The sequence below is a fragment of the Rhineura floridana genome, chromosome 7, assembly GCF_030035675.1.
Source record: "Rhineura floridana isolate rRhiFlo1 chromosome 7, rRhiFlo1.hap2, whole genome shotgun sequence".
NCBI lineage: Eukaryota > Metazoa > Chordata > Lepidosauria > Squamata > Rhineuridae > Rhineura > Rhineura floridana.
The window spans coordinates 55,102,557-55,119,967 of record NC_084486.1 but is presented as its reverse complement, the minus strand read 5'-3'; the positions used below and the strand labels follow the sequence as shown (position 1 = coordinate 55,119,967).

The 17,411-nt window shown below is 40.5% G+C and overlaps 1 protein-coding gene across 1 annotated transcript in view; it reads right to left on the bottom strand.

Annotated features, from left to right (window-relative positions):
* Window positions 1-17,411, bottom strand: part of TCERG1L (transcription elongation regulator 1 like) — a 273,068-nt gene that overhangs the window by 88,280 nt on the left and 167,377 nt on the right. The window contains exon 6 of the mRNA XM_061634363.1: window positions 3,974-4,074. Within this exon, the coding sequence (XP_061490347.1) occupies window positions 3,974-4,074 (101 nt within the window). The remainder of the gene's footprint in view (window positions 1-3,973; window positions 4,075-17,411) is intronic.

Sequence of the window (17,411 nt, the reverse complement as noted above, 5' to 3'; positions counted from 1 at the left end):
CACATTTCAGTGAACTAATTGTCTTACCATTCATTTCTTGTAATCATGACAACCAGTGCCAGTTCCTGACTGACAGCAGGGGCGCTGCTTGGACAATATGCTCTCAATGTACCTGAGTGTAGCCACCTCCTCCTTGCCACTTTGCCACTACCCAGTCAACATGCTTTTCCCTCTGGGCCCAATCAACACCATCACTCAGATGGAGAGGTAAGTGTAGGTTGCCCCTTCTCCTCACTCTTCTCACTGCTCCCTTGCACAGAGAGGGCAGATGATGGTGAACAGGAAGCTTGGCTGTAGTTCAATGGCAGAGTATCGACTTTGCATGCAGAAGGACCCTGGTTCAATCCTCAGCACCTCAAGGGAGGTCTGGGAGAGACCCCTGTCTAAAACCTTGTGGAGCCACTGACTCACTATCAGCATCCTATGGGTTGTAGCATCCTATGGGTTGTATTCAGTTAAATCCTACTCAGAGTTGATCCACTGAAATTAATGAACCTAAGTTAGCCATGTCGATAAACTTCAGTGGGTATACTCTGAGAAGGAATAGCACTGAAAAACATATGATGTGGTAGCAAAGAGGAGAAGCAGCAGGACCAGGAGGTCCCAGGAAAGTCCCCACTGTCAAGTGGCCCACTTATTGGGTCACAGGCTTTCACAGATGCTGATCCCTGATGCCAGCCCTGATCACAAGGTAGATTAGGCACAATAAACTTGATAAATTTTATATTAAAGGCTTAATGCTGCATCTGCTATCTGATGTCCATAACCAGTTCACCATAAGCTGAAGCAACTAAGGATCATTAGGGGCAAGAGTCTTTACTGAAGCTAGTCCTTATCAAACGTGACTCGCTTAAGGCCTCAGTCTTAGGTTTTAGGGGAGAGAAAAGATTTGAATCCAGGTCCACACATCAAATTCCATAACCTTATGCACCACACATGGACGTAGATCTAATAGAGTATTTGCCTAAAACACATCAAACTTTCTCTCACACAAGGTGGTGGTGGTGGTAGACTTTCAGAGTTCTGCAGCCCACCATGCCACATCACATGTTGTTCTAGAGCAAGTGTGGGGGGCCCTCCACATGTTTCTGAACTACAACTCCCATAATCCCTGGCCACTGGTCATGTTTGCTGAGGCTTATACGAGTTGCAGTTCAGCAATAAGGTTTCCCACACGTGTTCAAAGTTGTCCCCGACAGCTTTTCAGGGGGCACAGATTTTCAGGAGGCGTACAGGGCTGCAACTGAAAGGAAGAGAAAGGAAAGCTGCATTTCATGAGTGGAACACTACTCACAGTTCTGAAGGACCACTCTGTGCTGTTTTTGGGGGGGGGCAGGTGTATTCTGCAACATTTCATTGATATTATAACAGCCACAAGAGTGGCTATACACTACAGCCAGCATGGATTTTTCACATTACACAATATTAAATTGAAAATACCCCCATGCTATTCTGATGCTTCCCTTAAACTCATTTTAAAACAAAACCTTACAAAACTTATAGTCCTGAACTCAGAAACGCTTGCTTAACAATCCTCTAAATTTTCATGGCGATACACAAAACAGTCAGAGAGAATTGAGAGCTCGAAGTGTAGAAAGAGAGAGAAAGACCCCTGTTGGACTTTTTTCTGTCAGTGTTCTTATAATATGTTGAAATTAATTAAAAATCAGCAATGTTCACAGAGTACCTGTAATACTATTAAGGGCCTTGCCCCATACTCAGACCTTCATCGTCTGCACTTCAAAAGATAAAAAAATGCCTGGCCAATTTTTAATTAATTTATGAAATTTAGCATTGGAGTCAATGATAAGCCCAGACACGCTCATTAAGAACCATCTGTCAGTGTTCTAAAAGCCAGACTCACAGCTATTTGGCTTGCCTAATCAGGAGGCCACGCCCACACCAGACCTTTATTTCACGCGAGACAGTCATGGCTTCCCCCAGAGAAGCCTGGAAAGTGTAGTTTGTGAAGGGTGGTAAGAGGAGAATCCTATTCCCCTGACAGAGCTCCATTGGCCTGAGAGGTTTAACAGTCAGCTGCTCTGATTGAAGCTCTGTGAGGGGAATAGGGCATCTCCTAGCAACTCTCAGCACCCTTCACTAACTACACTTCCCAGGAGTCTTTGGGAGAAGCCACGACTGTCTAAAGGGAAATAAAGGTCTGGTATGGATGTGGTCAGTGACAGCTTTGGTTTAAATTTGGATGGGAGGCTACATGTGCCTGCTGTAAACAATGATACTATTCACAATGTTTTCCTTTCCTCCCTCTCCCTCCCCTTCCTGCCCTCCTCCTCCCCTCCCTGCCCCTTCCCCAGATCAGTTTCACCTATCCTAAGCATAATGCACAGAGGTAAATCCCACTGAACTAAAAAAGCATGCAAATGATCAAACCTGCCCTCCCCTCCTCCTCCCTCCTATCCCTTCCCTCTTGCCCCTTTCCTCCCCTTCCTTTGCCCCTCCTTCCCCCTTCTCCTTCCCCTCCCCTCTCCCCTCCTCCTCCTGCCCCCCATGGTCAGTTTTACCTATCTTAAGCATGACTGCATGGAGGTAAATCCCACTGAACTCAATAAGCATGCAAATGATCAAACCTGTCCTCCCCTCCTCCTCCCTCCCATTCCTCCCTTTTGCCCCTTCCCTTTCCTTCACCTTCACCTTCGCCCTCCCTTTCCATTCCTCTCCTTCCCTCTCCCCTGCTGCCACTCCCCTCTCCCCTTCCTTCCCTCTCCTCTCCCCTCCCCCTCCTCCATGGTCATTTTTACCTATCTTAACTATGATTGCACAGAAGTAAATCCCATTGAACTCAATAAGCATGCAAATGATCACACCTGCCTTTCCCCTCCTTCCCCTCTCCTCTCCCTTCCTCCTTCCCTCCCCTCTTTCTTTTTCCTCCTCCCATGCCCACTCCATACCAAATACCACTTCCATCAAAATTGAGGTTTGTTATAATGAGGGAGAGGGCTTTTTCTGTAGTGATGATCTAGCTGTGGAATGCTCTCCCCCGGAAAGTATGCCTGGTGCCAACTTTGCTATCTTTTAGGGATCAGGTAAATAACTCTTAGTCATCTAGGCATTTAAAACATTTGTAATATAAGATTAAGTATAACTTCATCTCTCTGACTTAAAATCTCTGACTTTTTTCATTTTATACCCTTTTTTTCGTTTGTATTGATTGTTTTTACTTTTAATTTTTAAACCACCTCTAACTCATCTATCTGTCTGTCTGTCTGTCTGTCTGTCTAGACAGATAGCTAGATAATGCATGTGAGTGTGTGTGTGTTAAATAAATAAAATAAAAATTAAATATTTTTATTAATATTTTTATTGAATTTTCCAAAAAGAAACAAAAAACCACAAATACAGTCAAACAATACATAATAAATCAAAACAATGTGTTCTGTGCAAACATGTAAGGAGTAGGAGGGGAAACAGGGGAAGCGGGGGTGGGGGGGATGGCTGGTGATCCAAACCAACCCGGTGCTCAAACATTCAAGGAAACAGATCTTTATAAGGAGTCCATATATTAGATAACTTCCCATCTTTCTTGTGTTTATGAAAGATCACCTTCTCATATGCTGCCAGTTAAAATAAGTAAATATTTTAAAATTACCTCCATGTAAAAAAGTAGCCTGCCAGGCAGGAAGGTATGCTAGAAACCCTTCCTGATCTTCTAGTTATCCATGAACAGAGACATTTTTATATGAGGCAATATTCAGACACACAGTCTCCAATGTGTAGTGTTATATGGTACAGTCCCATAAACTTTGAAGCATGTTATTTATCTGAATGTTTTGCTTGGCTCACATGTATGACCAGAACTACCAAAACAGATAAATGGCTCAGAGAATTCTTGAAATGTACACTAAGTAATCTGGATGTATTGAAAAGCAAACTCTATGCAACAAGCCCTTGTTATCTGTTTGATTGCTGCAGATAAATATATTTCCCAAATCAGAATAATATAATGAGAACAAACCTTCTCATCTTCACTTTCTGTTGGTTTGTTTTTCATTTCAGTGTGTAAAATTAGGGTTGGTGGGCAGGAGGGCCTGTTTGATTCTTTACCTTTATCAGCAACTGAAAAACAAAAGGAAATGGATCCAATAAGTGACTATATCCTACTGAGCCATCAACAACTTATTTTTCCATTATTTGAGATTTTTACAGTTTAGCTTAAAAGGCAGACATCTTATTAGAGAGGCATACAAAATTGTTATTTTTTTTAAAATAAGTAAATATGTTGCACTTAGAAAATGTGGTCTCTTTAATATTCAAAACGTCGTCAAAATATTGTTTGTTTCATGGAGTTATCATCTGGTAGTAACAAAAAGTAGCACAGAACACTAGCTATTTTTTCATGGGATTACTAAAGAAAACTATACAATCCAGATAACTTTCTTACACTAGTTACTTTTGGTGATGGATTGAACTCACAAAAATCACATAGCCATTGAATAATACATTTCCACAGAACCAACCTAGAGATGTTTAGGATAGTATAGATGTTCAGAGTCAGTTTAACCAACTCCTGTTGCTGGAAGTATGGACACAATAAGCCCAATTTTGTCGATTCTGAGAATCAAATTTTATGTGACTTTAAGCATGTGATTAAAAAATATGCTAATTCTGACCCTGTCTTCATTTACAAAAAGCAGTCACAGACTCCCACTACCAGGACCTCTGAGAGTGCGTTTGGGCCCCAGTGAAAAAAAAATTTCAGGCCCCCCAGCAAGGGCGGACTGGCTAAAAATCTTTACACTTTAATCTTTGATATCATTATTATTTTCTTTGAAATTCACCAATTTGACAATGGATGTCAAAAACGATCAACAAATAATTATACTACTGAGAAAGACAAAAACATATGCAACATAGTCAGGTCCCGGGACCCCTTCCAGACTGCTGGGTCCTGGTAATTTGTACTGTCTTCTCCCCCCTTTCGTCGGCCCTGCCCACATCATGGATCAGGATCTTGTTGAACCCTAATCCTAATTCTCCCCATGCCATTTTTCTTTCAAAAATCCCAGCTTTCTCCCAGTTGTTATATAATTTAATTAAAAAACAACCAAAAAATGGGGGGGGAAGTGTTATAGGGGAATTTTCTATGGGAAAATGGTGCAGGAGAGAAAAGGGTTTTAAAAAAACCCTTCTCTCCCACACCAATTAATGGTAGGCAGGGAGTTCCAAAGTACAGGTGCGGTCACATTAAAAGACTGATTTCACAAATGGGCTCATGCACACAGGACTTTAATGTGGATTTGAAGCTACATGTGCCTTGATATTTTGAGTATCATCCACATGACATTCTTCCCATCCAAGTGACAGCCCACAGTTTTTGACAGTAAACTCAGTTTTTTCCAATTGGGACAAATTTTAAAATGGGAGGCAAATCGAACATAAAATTATTTGTTACCTGATTGTGAATGTGCTGGAGCACATTGTGTGGGCAGGTTCTAGTGAGCTTCTGTGGTGCTATCTATCACCACACCCCCTACTTCCATAAGAAAGCATGCAGGTTCCTGGTATTTTTAATTGTTTTTTTTAAAAAACCTCTTTTGCACAGAATAGATCTTGCACAAAACAGCTACATTAAAAAAAATACATTTTATCCTTCCACACATGCCCATAATAGACCTCAGGTTTCTGGAACTTATGGTGGGTTGGGAAGTACTAACTGAAGGGGACAACAAAACACAGTGCATATACATCCCATCAAACATTGCTCCAACTGCGGACAGGAAACACCAAGGTAGATTTTGGAGGCATAAAATAGAAGTGCTCATGTATGGATGATGGCACACAAACACATACACAGAACAATGATCCACATACGCATGAATGCCCCAGTGTGGACATAGCCTATATGGCATTTGGAAAAAGGCAAGTTCTGCAAATTCTTAGATCCATGTTTTTCACCAACGTAGGGAAGATATGGTGAGAGAATAAAGAATGCCTCAGGAGACTGTGACTCTGTGTGGGATAGCAATGGCTCCTTAACTCTTTCCCCACAAAATTCCACCTCCCAACCTGTTTTTCTCCCTTCAAGGAAAAATACAGGCAACTTCAAGTTGATAGGATGATCTATGATGTGGTTGTGGTGAAGTGCAAGGATTAAGTTCAGGCTAATGCACTCTCCCGCATTGCATGTAGGACGTGACATTTGCTCCCACACCCTAACACATATTGGGTTGCATACAGACTAAGCCCCCATTTGCACTGTACATTTAAAGAAGTATTATACCACTTTAAAGAGTCATGGCTTTCTTCAAAGAATCCTGGAGACTGCAGTTTGAAAAGGGAGGTGCTGACAGCTGTTAGGAGACCCTATTCCCCTCACAGAGCTGCAATTCCCAGGATTCTCTGGAAAGAGGGATTTATTATTAAACCAGTCTGGGATAGGAGCCTCCTAACAACTCTCAGCATTCTTAACAAACTCCAATTTCCAAGATTCTCTGGGAGATGCCATGACTCTTTAAAGTGGGACAGTACTGCTTTAAATGTATAGTGCAGATGAGGCCTAAGTTGAAACTGTAGTTTGTTTCATTGATTTCAATGAAATGAAACCACAACTCACTCTCTTTATCTTACATGTGTCGCCCTTACTGTAAAATATATTATTTATTTTATTTTTATTTTTTGATTTATATCCTGCACTTCCTTCCAGCAGGAGCCCAGGGCAGCATTTATTTATTTAATAAGATTTACTGTATATACCATATAATTAACAAAAGCCTCTAAGTTGTTTATATAAAACAATATAACATTCATAATAAAATAAGAGGTGCTGAAAACAATACAGCAAGAGTATCTGCCTAATATTAATACTGAATGTACTGTATAGAAATGGCAAGCATATTACTTAAAACCTGGGTTGGGGCATGAGTATATAATAGAATATCAATGTATGAAATAGCTAACATGAACAATTCCAGTCTAATAATTAGTCCCAACTGAAAGCATATTTCTGACAGCTTAGTCTTATAAAGGCATCTGTAAAATAACTTGATTTCCAATTTTGTGATCTGCTTCAAAAGAAGTCAGCAAATTAAATTATGCCTCTCTTCTTCACTGGTGTCATGCTGGGCGACTTTCCCGTTTCACAGAGAGAATGGCTGTGGGCATTGCTGCTAGTATGATGATTCAGCTGTGTATACAACAAAGACATCTCATTCACAATTTTGAAACTTACATTGCAAAGATAAAGAGATACTGGAAACTGGTTTTTAGGCTACTTAATCTTACTTTAACTCTGCAAACTAATTGAGATTAGTGCTGGGACAGAACAAGTGACAGCATGTTGGCAGGCATGCTGTTTTGCAAAGTGAAGGGCATTTCCCCTGGTGCTAAAAAACGGAAGACTTGAATTTCTTTCTAAACTTTCTAAAAATAAATGGCTCACTCAGTGCTTTAATTGGTTTTATTTTAAAACTTTATCCCACCTATTACAACCTTACTAATCAGCAAGTAAAGTCCACCAAACCTGGCATTAATCCACCACCAGCAAGAGAGAGCCAGTGAATCTGAAAAAGCTTAATTTTTCTATCTATTTTAGAACTTATCTGAAGCATTTATGTTTTATTGCATAGCAAATTTCAGGATAATAAGAGGTTAACATGGAGTCAAATGGAAAAGAGTGGTCCTCCATAAATAGATGATTTTCTGTCTTACAAAGGTCATTTGTAATTTACAAACTTCATTTCTTCTTTCTTTTGTTTAGTTTATTCTTTCTGACAATCTTTGTAATTTAACCAGCACTAGGTTAGAAGGTCCTCCAGGGTGACCATATTGTAAGAGGATCAGAGTGCAGTGCCACAGTCAGTCAGTAAATGGGTAGAGATTCCCCCTTTACTTTGCAATATGGGCTTATTCAAACTGGGTAAACTCAATACTTTGCAAACTGGGTAAACTCATGGGGCATCGGGGGATCATTACAGCTGCTTGCTCTATTCTCCCACCTCCACACATCCATGCAATGTTCAAATGGCATAAATGGATTCCTATATTTGCCCGTCCAATGTGCAATCTTTATTAGTCAAAATCAGTGGTAAAGACTGCACATTTCAGTCACATAGGAATTTATCACTGTTTTGATATTTCAAGTACCGGGGCACCCTTCAGGAAGAGCACAATCCTACTGTTCTACTGCACATTGGAATCATTTAGTTTCCTGAACGTGCGAGGGGAGAGGCTGCAGTCTGTCCTTCTCTTGAAGAAAGAGAAACCCCATTAAACATTAATGCTCCAGATAAGTTATAAAAGAGATAGAAACATTAAGCTTTTTCAGATTCACTGACTCTGTCTTGCTGATAGTGGATTAATGCCAAGTTTGGTGGATTTTGTTGGCTGCTTAGGCTAAGGTTATAATAGGTGGGATAAAGTTTTAAAAGACAACCCAGTCTGAATGAATGTAACATACATTGAATGTATCTTAAGGGGCTTCTAATGGAAAAGTCCAGTTTCACCTCTGGCGCTTGTCTGGTGTGGTTTAGTTCAACTGGGTGTGACTACTGTTTGTTCCATTCCTCAGTATATGTATGTTTAGAACAAATGGAAGTCTGCCTAAGCTGCTGTACTTTGCTGCTAGGTCAGCAGTGGCTATTCTATGGCTCTTCAGAACTTGTTGGACTACTGCTCTCATCTTCCCTGATCATTATCCATGCAGGCTGGGGCTAATGGGAGTTGGAATCCAACAACATCTGGAGGACCACAGGTTTCCCCATCCCTGTGCTAGATAGTTATGTTAATATGTGTTGTTCCTAACAAAGAAGCTGTGGCTTATGAACATACCTGTCTCTGCTGAGGGCTCACTTGTGAGTAGAACCTATTATGCTATGGAAATCCCAGCATGTACAACACCCCTGGCATGCACAGGTAAAGAAATGATATTTTGGAGCATGTATAACCCAAGTTATTAGTATGGGGATGGAGAGGACCTTCTGAGCATGGACCAAATGTTCAGAAGAAACCTCACAAAACAGAAAGCTGGCAAGTGAGCACTGACATGATTGCTCATCCAAACATTTCCACGCATATTTTCACAAGCGACAGCTCTTAATCAGCTCTCTAAGTTCATCATACCATAAATGCAATGGGAATAAGGGAATTTCAGTAGCACCGACTTTAGTATTTAATATGACTATGTGGAATTCAAAGAGAAATACTCCTCTCTGTCCCCACTTTCCTGCAAAGATCATAAGTACATATGAACAGTCACAGAGATTATACTAAGTATCCATATGGTTCATAATCCTGTTCCCAAAAGCAGCTAGCTAGATACCCCCAGGAAACCCTCAAGAAAGACATGAAGACAACAGACCTCTCCTATTGATGGATATTCAGAAGCATGGTGCCTTCACACCTGGATATTTAGCAAGTTGTAGCTGAAATTAAAAGTACACTTAGGAAGCAATACTAACACCTGATCCATGTTTCTGGCGAGTGGGGTAGGACTCAATGGTGGCTCTGCCAGCTCCACTGGAAGGGGGAATGCTTCATCACTGCAGAAGCCCTCCTTTGTTCACCAAAGATGTGAGCTGTTTTGGAACTACCACTAGTAGTATTATTGTGAACAATAGCTTAACATGGATTTTTTGGCTGGGGCAGGAGGAGGGCCACCTGAGGATCCAGTGGATCATCAGAGGGCCCATTTGCTGGCAAGGGACCCAATCTGGGCCCTCTGCTGCACCAGTATGGGACACTCTCTACAGCAGCCTTTCCCAACCAGTGTGCCTCCAGATGCTGTTGGACCACAACTTCCATCAGCCTCAGCCAGCATTCCCAATGGCCAGGAAAGATGGGAGTTGTGGTCCAACAACATCTGGAGGCACACTGGTCGGGAAAGGCTGCTCTACAGCAAAAAAAGAAACACCTCTTTTGCTTGACCTGCAGGAGCCGTGGTTTCTCTGGTGCTCCAAGAGACCCTGGGACAGAGTTAGGACAGCTCTGGTAATAGGGAAAAAGTCAAGTTGAACTCCCTGGGGCATACTTCTGAGTTTTCACACTAAGGATTGTATGACACAATACTTTTCTCTAAATGAGCAGAGGTACCAAATACAAACTAGCACAGACACAAACATTGCTTTAGACCTCCCATCCAGCACTGATTTATAAGCTCATTCAGATAATATTAATTGCACACTTTTTCATTAATAATGACTGTACTTATGCACTAACAACGCCAGTTGGAGAAGACACATTCTATGATGACAGCTTCTATAATGTCTGTAAAGTCTCAATTGTCTAAATAAATAAAGTTATTTGCCTAACTGTGGAGCTTGTACAGTGGGAGGAGTTGGAAATCTTGCAGAGTCTAGCCCTTTTTTCCTCTATGGTTATCTGCCAAAGAACTGGCACAAAGGGTGGGAATCATTAGTCCTCCACAGTGGAGTGGCCATGTAAGATAAGTGCAGACATTACAAAAACAGAAAGCCAAACTTCTGTTGTAATGCTCTATGCCTGATGCCACAACACACTCCGTTTCCAACCTGCCATGCATCAGTATTAACAGTACTCTACTACAGCTCTTGCTTGTCCTTCTGCAGCGTTTCAAAATACTTCCTGGTCAATGATCAGCTGCCTTCATCAGCTTTCAAAGCACTTCCTGGTTCTTGGGAGCAATCACCTTTCTACTTCAATTGTCACTGTTGGGGTACCTCAGCTCACAGCAAATAGCAGTTGTGCTTCTCCTGCAGGAAAGCACTAGTAGCAGAGACTGAGCAGTGGTGGTGTGGCCTCTCAAGAGCAGATGGAAGGGAAGTAAGAGAAGAGACACAATTCACTCCCAGTAACTAAGCCTTTCCACCCTACCCATGCTGTGCCAGAGATCTTCCTTCTTTCCGAGCAGATTCTTTTTTCCTCTTCTCATGAAAGCAAATATTTCCTTCTTTGTGTCTTTCACTTCCCCCTTTCACTACCTGTTATTTTTTTCAAGCACATTCCTCTCTCCCCTGGTCCCCATGGATGGAGTAGCTGAGGAGAAGTAGGCAGGTATATGTGTGTGTGTTACGGTTGTGTATTTGTGTTTTTGCCAGTCTGGCTCCACCCACTTTAGGGTATGGCTCCACCCAGTCCTGGAATGTGATCCCTGAGAGTCCCCACCCCCGCCGAGGAATTGGGTGATCAGGCTGAAAAAGACATTTTCTGAAAAAGATTTAAGCTATGATGTTAACAGCTTCACAAGTATGGCTATGTGTGCTTCAGGGCGAAAAAATCCTGTTTTGTCTGCATGCTGCAACATATTCATTTGCAGCTTGGTTAAAGCTTCCGATATCCATTCCTTTTCTTACTGGAGGCTGCAGGAGCAATTAACAAATGAATCTGTTGTTTACAGACTGCAACATGATTGATGAAAAATGTTGAATATGTTCTTAATGTGCCTGCTGGAAAGTGAGTATATGTGAGGATGGGAAAGCTGGCATTCTTTTCATTTGAAGGAAATACTCCTTTAACAGTCATTGATTTTGCGACAGCTACAGAGATGTGCAAACCAGTCTACATACTCAAGGCTTTTTACACAATTGGCTCTGGTGCTTTGCCTATTCTAGCAGAGCTGAGCGTATTCAGGTACTTTCTTAGGGCTCAAGCTACAGAGCACCATGACATGTCTCAGTATTCCTTACTTTGTGCTCTTCCACTAACACTTGACAATTTTGTCATCAAATAATCTCCATCTTGAAAGTGATATATCATGGCAACACAAAATGCTAGACAATTGAAATGCTACAGGGGTTATAAAGACCTGGTTAATTTAATAGGGATATCGGTGATGAAATAGATGTGTCTCCTACTTTATTTTTAATTATTATTGCATTTATATCCCATCTTTACTCCAAGGAACTCAAGGTGGTGTACATTGTCCTTCCCTCCTCTCCATTTTATCCTCATAAGAACATAACAACATAAGAAGAGCCTCCTGGATCTGGCCAAAGGCCCATCTGGTCCAGCACTCTGTTCTCATGGTGGCCCACCAGATGCCTGTGGGAAGCATGCAATCAGGATATCAGCACAAGCACACTCTTTGGATCATGTTCCCCAGACACTGATATTGAGAGGCATACTGCTTGATACTGACCTTGAGTGCAACAGCACTCTCCCTACCTGCGATTCCCAGCAGCTGGTATTCAAAGGCATTCAGACTCTGCCTCTATGGAGTGAATTCCATAATTCAGCTATGCACAGCATGCAGTACTTTCTTTTGTCTGTCCTGAACCTTTCAACATTCAGCTTTATTGAATGTCCCTGAGTTCTAGTATTATAAGGGGGGTTGAACCATTTCTCTATCCACGTTCTCCACACCAAGCATAGATGTATGCACCTCTATCATGTCACTTCTTACTTGCCTTTTCCCTAAACTAAAAAGGCACAGATGTAACACTTCACTGTCAAGGAGTTGCTCCATCCCCTTGATCAACTTGGTTGCCCTTTTCTGAACCCTTTCCAACTTTACAATATCCTTTTTGAGGTGAAGCAACCAGAACTCTACACAGTATTCCAAGTGCAGTTGCACGCACCATAGAATTGCATAACAGCATTATGATATTGCCAGTCTTACTTTTAATCCCTGTTCTAATGATTTGTCAGCTTCTGCGCACCAGGTTGACATCTTCATTCAACTATCCACTACATCCCCAAAGTCTCTGCCAGTTCAGGCGCCATGAACATCTATGTGAAATTAAGGGGTTTTGCCCCAGTGTGCATCACTTTACAGTTGCTTACATTGAATTGCATTTGCTACGTTACTGCCCATTCAATCAATCTGGAGAGATCCTTTAGGAGCTCTTTATAATTCCTTTCTGTTTTAACTACCCTGACCAATTTGGTATTGTCAGCAAACCTGGCTACCTTACTGTTCACCACCAACTCTAAATTATTTATGAACAAGTTAAAAAGTGCAGGTCCTAATACCATTCCTTGGGGGATTCCCACCTTCTACACTGAGAACGGTCCATTATTCCTACTCTCTGCTTCCTGTTTCTTAACTGGTTACTGTTCCACAAGAAGATTTCTCTTATTCCACGTCTGCTAAGCTTACTCAGAGATCTTTGGTGAGGTACGTTGTCAAAATCTTTTTGAAAGTCTTAAGTACCCAATGTCAACTAGACCACCTCTATCTATATGATTTTTTATACTCTCAGAGAACTCCAACAGGTTAGTGGGACAGGACTTACCCTTGCAGATGATATGCTGGTTCTGTTTCAGGAAGACTTGTTCTTCTATAGGGTTAGTAATTCTGGGTGGCATTCAACTAACTTTTTGTACTAGTGCTAGAGTTAGTGTGAGTGCAATGGAGTTTCCTCCCTCTCCTTCCCCCATGCAATCTGCAAATCTATTCTGGAGGGTTGGAGGAAACCCCAGAACAAATTTAGGGGGGATGTGGGGGAAGAGAGGGGAGATTGTTCCATCAGGCAAGGAGAAATCCTTGAGCTGACGGAACGATGTCCTTAGTGTTACTGTATGTTGAATACAACCCACTATTTTTAACAATACTTTCTACCAGTTTTCCAGAACAGACATTAAAGTAAATGGGCTATAATTTCCAGGATCCCTCAGGATCCCTTTTTAAAAAATTGGGGTTACATTAGCCACTTTCTAGCCCTCAGGTATGGATGCTGCTTTTAGAGACACATTACATATTTTTGTTAGAAAATCAGCAATTTCACATCTGGACCTGGTGACTTTTTAATTTTGTCAGTAAGGCCTTGAACTTTGTCTCATGTCACCACTATTTGCTTCATTTTCTCAGAGTCCCTTGCTGTGGAAGTTAGTTCAGGTTCTGCCCTGTATTTTGTTCTGGGAAGCAGATGCAAAAATAATAATAATAATCATTCAGCTTCTCTTACATAGGATTTTAGGAAACTGCCCTATACTGAGCCAGACCACTGGTCCATCTAGTTCAGTACTGTCTACACTGACTGGCAGCAGCTCTGTAGGATTTCAGACAGGATTCTCTCATATCTCTACCTGGAGATGCTGGGGATTGAACCTGGGACCTTCGCTCTACCACTGAGCTACAGCCTTTCCCCCTTCCTCTTCAGTGTCCTTATCCTCCTTTAGCACACTTTTGACTCCCTTGTTATCAATGTCAAACCGCCTCTCTAGCCGGCTTCCTGCTACTAGTGTATTTAAATATTTTGTTTCTGGTGGTAGTCTTTATGTTTTTAGCAATGTGCTCCTCAAATTCTTTTTCAGCATCCCTTAGTGTTTGCTTGCATTTCTTTTTCCAAGGTTTGCATTCCATTTTGTTCTCTTCATTTGGACAAGTCTTCCATTTTCTAAAGGTAGCCTTCTTGACTCTAATAGCTTATTTGACTCTGCTCTTTAACCACACTGGCATCCTCTGGGCCCTGGTTGTACTTTTTTGATCTGCAATAATATTGCATCTAATATTGTGGTTTTAAACAACTCCTATATAGTAGGTAGCGAACTGCCAGAATTCTGCCCAACTCAGATTTGGTACAGAATTTTCCATTAATTCACTTATTCTTTATCATCGCAGATCAGAATTTTATGTGGCAATTTTCTGCGGCTATTTTCGAAAAGGGATCTTTTTTTAAAAAATCTGCCTTTATAATATTGATATTAAGAATGATAATTTTATCAATATTTCCTTTCAAAATATTGATATTTCTTTTAAAATTATTGATATGAATATCAATTTTTTGCAAGAAAAAATGGATTGGTAAAAACAGCGAGTAGTAGACAAAGAACTAACTCGAATTGATACCGGCCTGTTAGATTGATGGAATGCTTTTGAACTGGCACCAGCCTGTGGATCACATCCCTAGTGAAAGGTTAGACTGACAAAATGTGACTGACCCAAGGTCACCCAGTAAACTTCATAACTATGCTGCAATCTAAAACAAGCTTACCTGGGAGTAAGTCCCATTGAACCCAAAGGCACTTACTTCTGAGTAGACATGCATTGCACTGCAGCCTAAGTGGGGATTTTAATCCTGGTTTCCCAAATCCTAGTTCAACATTTTAACCACTACAACACACTGGTTCTCATATGATATCTGTAAAACACAACAGTTTGAAGGATTGAAGGACACTCCTACAACTCAATCCTATTCATGTTTACTTAAAAGGAAGTCTCAGTAATTTCACTGGGACCTATTCCTATCTAAATATTCTTAGTATTGTTATTTAGATATAATTTGATTTGTTAAAGCAGGTAAAAATTCAGTAGTCAGAGTAAGAGGTGTGTATGTGTGTTTGTGTGTTCTGTTCTAAATATTCATAACTAATATTAGCTAGCATGAAGAAACCTCATAGGTGGCTTAAGCATTTAATTTATACAGCATCAGTTATATATCACTAATGGCATTATCTTCTTTGAAGTTTAATAACAAAATTAACAAGTATAATTGCCAGAATCAAGATTTCTATTATACTTAGGGGAGGAAATGGAATCCAGGATATTTATTAAAAAGCTGTTTTTTTAACACCACTGTTAGTATATGACCTGTGACATTAAGCTCAGCAAGATAAACATGGGGAATCAAGTTCCAACATTACCTGAAGAAACATTCTTTCACATGATCAGATAACAAAATTGGACCAAAAGACATTTGTGGACCCATACAATGACTTTCACGTGCTCATTGGGGTTCTCTGATTTCGTTTCTGACTCTAGTTCTTATTGCTATGTTAGAATCTAATTATTAAAGGGGCAGCTTGCCAAACAGAAGTACAGTCAAATTTGTCTATGTCCAGTCAATGCTACTGTTAAATTTTAATCCATAGTTTGGTTCCATTCAGTTAATCTGTGGATTTCTTTTTTTAAATCCTCTAAAAAAGGCACTTAAATATTATTTGATGTACCAGACGTCCAAGCTGGATTTAGAAAGGGAAGAGGCACCAGAGATCTTATTGCAAACATATGTTGGATATAGAACGGAGCAAGAAATTTCAGAAGGAAATCACCCTGTGCTTTATAGATTAGCAAAGCCTTTGATTGTGTAGGTCATGAAAAACTGTGGAATGCTTTAAAAGAAATGGGGGTGCCACAGCGTGTGATTGTCCTGATGTGCAAACTATACTCTGGACAAGAGACTACTGTAAGGACAGAATATGGAGAAACCGATTGGTTCTCCATTCGAAAGGGTGTGAGACAGGGGTATATTTTATCACCCTATTTGTTTAATCTATATGCAGAACATATCATACGGAAAGCAGGATTGGACCAAGATGAAGGAGGTGTGAAAACTGGAGGGAGAAATATCAATAATTTAAGATATGCAGATGATACCATACTACTAGCAGAAACCACTAATGATTTGAAACAAATGCTGATGAAAGTTAAAGAGGAAAGTACAAAAGCAGGACTACAGCTGAACATCAAGAAGACTAAAGTAACGACAACAGAAGATTTATGCAACTTTGAAGTTGACAACAATGAGGACCTTGAACTTGTCAAGGATTATCAATACCTTGGCACAATCATTAATCAAAATGGAGACAATAGTCAAGAAATCAGAAGAAGGTTAGGACTGGGGAGGGCAGCTATGAGGGAACTAGAAAAGGTCCTCAAATGCAAAGATGTATCACTGAACACTGAAGTCAGGATCATTCAGACCAAGGTATTCCCAATCTTTATGTATGGATGTGAAAGTTGGACAGTGAAAAAAGGCAGATACAAGAAAAATCAACTCATTTGAAATGTGGTGTTGGAGAAGAGCTTTGCGCATATCATGGACCATGAAAAAGACAAATTGGGTGTCAGAACAAATTAAAGCAGAACTGTCACTAGAAGCTAAAATAATGAAACTGAGATTATTGTACTTTGGACACATAATGAGAAGACGTGATTCATTAGAAAAGACAATAATGCTGGGAAAAACAGAAGGGAGTAGAAAAAGAGGAAGGCCAAACAAGAGATGGATTGATTCCATCAAGGAAGCCACAGACTTAAACTTACAAGATCTGAACAGGGTGGTTCATGACAGATGCTATTGGAGGTTGCTGATTCATAGGGTTGCCGTAAGTCATAATCAACTTGCAGGCACATAACAACAACAACAAATATGTTTCAGATGTGTATTTTCTCTCAACAGAGTGGAAGAGCACATGATGTGCATTTCAGAAGGTCCCAAATTCAATCCCTGTTGTCTCCAGGTAGAAGTAGAAAGACTCCTGCCTGAAAGCCAGGAGTACGTGGTCTGACTTGGTGAAAGTTGCTCCTTCCTATGTTGAAAAAGTTTAAAACATTCAAGAACTGTGTCACAACACTGGAGAAATCTGAAATGTAATGTAATGTTTTATTTCTAGGCCGCCTTTCGGCCAAATAGGCCCCCAAGGCAGCTTACACACAAAAAAAATACAAATACAAAATACAAATAAAAACAATACAATTTACAAAAAAAAAAAAATCAAACTAACGAAGTCCTAACATCTCTAAAAAAACAGGAACAGCA